The following is a 5,111-nucleotide window of genomic DNA, read 5'->3' as shown; positions in this document are numbered from 1 at the left end:
ATATATATATATAGATATATCTAGATCTAGATATATATATTACACATACATATAGCTATATAATGAGAGATGCAATGTGTATGTTTGTTTTTGTCTGGAGTTCTGCTTTCACCTGAATGTTCTTACCAAAGAGTAACTGAATACTCTAGAATACACAAACCATAGTCACTGATGATGTATGCGCACTGTCAGAATGTTTCAAGAGTGGCATTAATTATGAGTGTAACAATATATTATCAACAATCCGCTACAATGGATCATTACAGCAGAAATATTGATAACTTGGCACTGCACCCTTGGCGTAATCTATGCACACAAAAATTGCCACTGTTTACTTAGGAAATTTTGATAACCTGACCTTATCCTCCAGCAAAAATGGTAACTGGTAAGGCAATATTTAAAAAAACAAGAAAATCACTCTTTCTGTTTGGAACATAAGGTGCAGGGCTTTATAATTCTTTATTGCATAGACTAAGGTAAAAAAAATTGCATTGATAGGTACATTAAACTTATTCTGGTACTTATTTTTAGGAAGGATTCTTGACAATGAAAGCTTTGAGAACAAACTGTTTTCCTTCCAAAGTTGTTTGTTGTTGGCTGTTAACAATTTTGGTGACAATAACCGGCCAGGGTCACCTTCATACTTAATTTCCACCAAGCTCCAGCTAGCTCAGTAGCTAGGTAGGTAATATTGTCCATCAAAACCAGAATTAAAGGTGGCCACAGACAAATTGAGATTGTTGCGTGATCTAAACAGCGGCTCCATGTGCATGGAGCAAGAATCTGAATGCTTACAAAGTTCACCTGATGTTCTAATCGTTTTTGCTAATAAAGCAGATATGAACAGAGATGATCCAGAATTGCCTATGAAGCAGTAATGTAAAGATTGCGTACAAGAGCTGTATAATGGGAGAGCCTGACAGCTGTGTTGGGGGTCTAAACATTCACTTTGAACAGATTCCCCCATATATTGCCACTTTTACGGATAAGTCATAACTATACAGTTAAATTATCTAAACATACCAAGTGAACTTTGCGCACCCCATCTTCTACAATACCAAGGTCCCAATATAGACCTCAGATCATTGCAGTTCCCTCTTCCACCATTGCACCTGCATGGCTTTCCGTGTCATTAAATAACAGAGAGGCTGTGTCTTTACAAGCCTGCAGGAGGATAACCTCTTTATAATACTCTATAGCAAAAAGCTATGCAAGAGCAGCACCAGTAGCCCTCCAGCTCTAGGGTGGACCTGGCCCAGGGTAGGCTATGAAATTTGTAAGAAAGTGATGTGCTGATAGATGGTCTATGTTGAAGCATGTGTTGTTGATGGGAAGGGCAAGTTTTTTTTTTTCTAGAAGAATAGTTATCTTTAAACACTGATCGCAATAACTGAGCAGACCTGAACTAAACACTGCTAGATTAACAAGGACAGCATGCCGGCTGAAAATGAGACATTTCTGCATTTGTGTTAACTGTAACAATAACCAAAAAAACACTATAACCTTTGGAGCAATGCCGTTCACAAGGTTAGTTTTCACATAGGCTTATAAATGTTGCCCTTTCTGAGTCTTGTATTAGCAATACATATGGCCTTACTTAAAAATCAAAATCGAGGCATTTTGGAAGTTGAGGGAGAGTGATTGCAGCATGAGAATGAGCATAAACATACCTTCCCAACATCAAAAATGATTTCCTACAGTTCCCCAGTGCCAGGTCATGTAAACTAAACTTAGCTTTGAGTTACATAGCCTGCTGCTGCTTTGCATTGTGGGCACTGTTATCAGCAAAGTCTCTATTCACTTCAAACTGAACTCTCTCCTGATGTCAGCTGGCTGTCATAGCACCAAGGTGTCACTGGGTCTCCTTGTTAAGACACAGGTACATTTATGATCATCCTACCCTCTCACACTATACCTCCCCAACTGGTCAAAGCAGGCTCAGATTTTGAATTAGGTCTACTTTAAGGCAAAAAGCAAAAGTGAAGTAACCCTCAAAAAGCATTCAGAATTCTCTTTCAGTAATCTGAAAATCTGATTGTCTGCAGAGTTACTACACCCTGCACAACATGATAGCTAGATACATTGCCCTTTTATATAAGCCTATGCTGGTACATTTCACTGTCAATGTGGATATGCTGAAAATAGAATATGATATTTTGTAGCACACAGATAAAATTAAAGCACGGTGGGGGAAATTGATCAAAAACTGGAGCTGACAGAAGATGATTGGTTACTAATTGCAAGTGCTTCAGATTCTCTTTTCAGTTCGTCCAGTAAAGCTTTGACAATGAAAGATAGAAGCTGATTGGTTGCCATGCACAGCTGCTCCAGATTCTGTCTGCTCCAGTTTTGACAAATTGCCTTCGATGCATCAGGAACATAAGCAGGGAAATATAAAATGACTGTAGCTGAGCTGTAGACTTTTGGGACTAAGTTTACCTTCCTTATAGCACATGGAAAAACGATTATTTCAAGATGCTCGGCTTGTTGATGAAAATGCACTGGAGTATCACGAGGAGTGCATTTGTTTTTCTTTTGTAAAAGGAAGAACCTGTCACATGCAGGGAAATGCATGTGGCTGCAAATAATTCTAAAGTAAATTATAAGCCATGATCAAAATAAAACATTACTTGAGGTTCTAAAATAAAAAAAGGTCTAAAGACATCAAAACAACAACAAAACACCTGTAACAATGCTACAGAACAGAAAACAACGTTAGAAAACATGAATCGTAAGCAGTATAAAAAAAATAAGAAAAAGTTCTATATTGTGGTCTGCATCCACACACGATACGCTGTGGGCTCGCAATTCTGATTGACTAATATTTATTAATGAGAATATAGTAAACTCTAGATAATTTAAATAAATTACAAATGCTGGATGCAGTCTGCCTTTATATTAGGATTTCACACTGGCCTGATTTGAAATGCGGATAGTGGCATCCCTATTAAGAGTCACTGCAAAACTGTGCACTGTACTACAAAGCAGATACAAAAGATACACAGGACAACCTTAGTGGTGACAACACATTGCCTGAACCCCAGGTATTAACGCTCATCCTTCTGAACAAACCAAGTTTGGTTCTCCTGGCATATTTCAAAGCCCTATACATTAATAAATAGTAACTGGTCAAGATTTGTCAGTGGTAAGATTGTTGCAATCCTGGAACAGAATATAATAGACATATAAAATGTACGCTGTATGCTGTTGTATCAAACCCACATTAATGCAGGATCCAGTGGGTGCAACATTACAGATTCACATTGTCATACTGTTAGCCTCTAAGTTCAAGTCTTCTACTTGTACAGTACAACAAGGCAACAAAAGAGGCACGGCCTCTATTCTGGAATTGTGTCCGTCATTGCATTGATTTGCATTGCATTGAGTGGTAGCTCTGTAGTCCAGTTTATGATGCCGCCGTCCCTTCTCAGGTCTTAGTGACCTGACCTTTTTCCATTCACCTCCCATCCTGTGGCCAAGGGAGGCTTTTCAGGAAAATTCTCTGTGCTCGTCCAGTTTGACTTGTCACACGTAGCTTTCTTTAACCTTCTCATCCTGAAGAAATGTTGTCAGGACAGACATATCTACAACAGTCTGGTTTTTGTGCAATGACAAGTCCTTCAAATGATCATCGTCACTTTGGTCCTTGGCAAAGTTAACAAACACCTAGAGAAAACACAAATAGTCCACGTTACTTTGCAAGTCAGAAAGATCCTTCTATTTCTGGACACTTTTTGTTAATTATAAATGAATGAAATATAGAGCTTTGTAGATTGTTAACTGGAGGGACTCTGTGGTACAATGGAAATCTGTGGTCCCTGTTTCACAATGGGATTGCATTGTGTTTAATGTCTTGGCTGACTGACACAAGGCAGAAGACAGGAATCACCAGCACTCAGTAATATCATTCAATATGTCCATTTATTTGGACAAATCGTCACAATGAAAAAAGCCAACGTTTCGGGGCCACACAGGGTCCCTTCATCAGGGCGAAAAGATGTGACTTTTTTGGCCTGATGAAGGGACCCTGTGTGGCCCCGAAACGTTGGCTTTTTTCATTGTGACGATTTGTCCAAATAAATGGACATATTGAATGATATTACTGAGTGCTGGTGATTCCTGTCTTCTGCCTTGTGTCTGCATGGCGCCATCCGTGGTCATCACTGCGAGCACCACTGTTGCATAGGCCGGGAACGTTGTGGGGAGTGCGGAGGGACTTTCTATCTACCTACATTTGGCTGACTGACAGACTTTTATTATGAGAAGCAGCAGTACAGCACGACCACTATAAAGCACTGCAAAGCAGGAAGAAGAGCCAATGTATGTAATAAGAAAATATGGCTGCCCCGTGTTCATATGCAATTACAATTTGTAAATAGCAATGTTAAAACATTAACACACATCGGTAAGAACATTTACGCCATGCTAATTATAATATATGTATAGCTAAAACACTAAAATCAATATAAATTCCTTTTAAAAAACCTCTTACCAAATGGTGAGATGTATTTGATAAGCAGCTGACTTTGCTGTAGCCTTAGTCTATTTTGCTAAGACAGATCTTCCGCCATACGTTATCGGCTGAAGCCTATGCTGAGGACAGTGAGGCTCCTGGCATATGTAGAAGTGAAGATCTGACTGCTGTAATAACACATTACCAGGATGCTGGAACTGTTTCTGCCTTTGCTTAATAAATCCATTTGTCAAAGATAAAACAAGCAGGAATGCTGGCCTACTCTTATATATCATCCTGCTGGACCCAGCTTGCGGAAGGATGGTGAGGTAGTGTCTAGGACTCTATCATTTATCAAATGCACTGTGCAGTGTAGATAACTGAAAGTAGATACTAATAGGAAACTTCAATTCTCATCTATTCAAAATGCACAGAGATAACCATAATAAGAATGCTTTCATGACTGCAGTGGAACATTACCGTTCTGTACTCTATGAGGGTTTTTAGGTGTTTCTTTTTGGTCACATAACGCTTCCCTTATTTTGATTGGGGTTGATCAGTGTATTTATATAAGCTGGCCTCAACACAGTTGGAGTCTGCTGGGGCCAATCCCAGAACAGACAATGCAATTAGGGCAGCCTTTCTTCATCAAAGCGAG

At 39.2% G+C, this 5,111-nt stretch overlaps 1 protein-coding gene across 1 annotated transcript in view; it reads right to left on the bottom strand.

Moving 5' to 3' along the window:
• Nucleotides 1–2,635: 2,635 nt before the first annotated feature.
• ABCA1 (ATP binding cassette subfamily A member 1) overlaps nt 2,636–5,111 on the bottom strand; it is a 78,075-nt gene continuing 75,599 nt past the window's right edge. The window contains 1 exon segment of the mRNA XM_018565471.1: nt 2,636–3,666. Coding sequence (XP_018420973.1) covers nt 3,526–3,666 — 141 coding nt within the window. The 3' untranslated portion in view covers nt 2,636–3,525.

This window comes from Nanorana parkeri, unplaced genomic scaffold (genome assembly GCF_000935625.1).
Source record: "Nanorana parkeri isolate BGI_ZX_2015 unplaced genomic scaffold, ASM93562v1 scaffold850, whole genome shotgun sequence".
NCBI classification, from domain to species: domain Eukaryota; kingdom Metazoa; phylum Chordata; class Amphibia; order Anura; family Dicroglossidae; genus Nanorana; species Nanorana parkeri.
The sequence above is the reverse complement of the archived record's forward strand: the minus strand, read 5'-3'. Positions and strand labels throughout refer to the sequence as shown.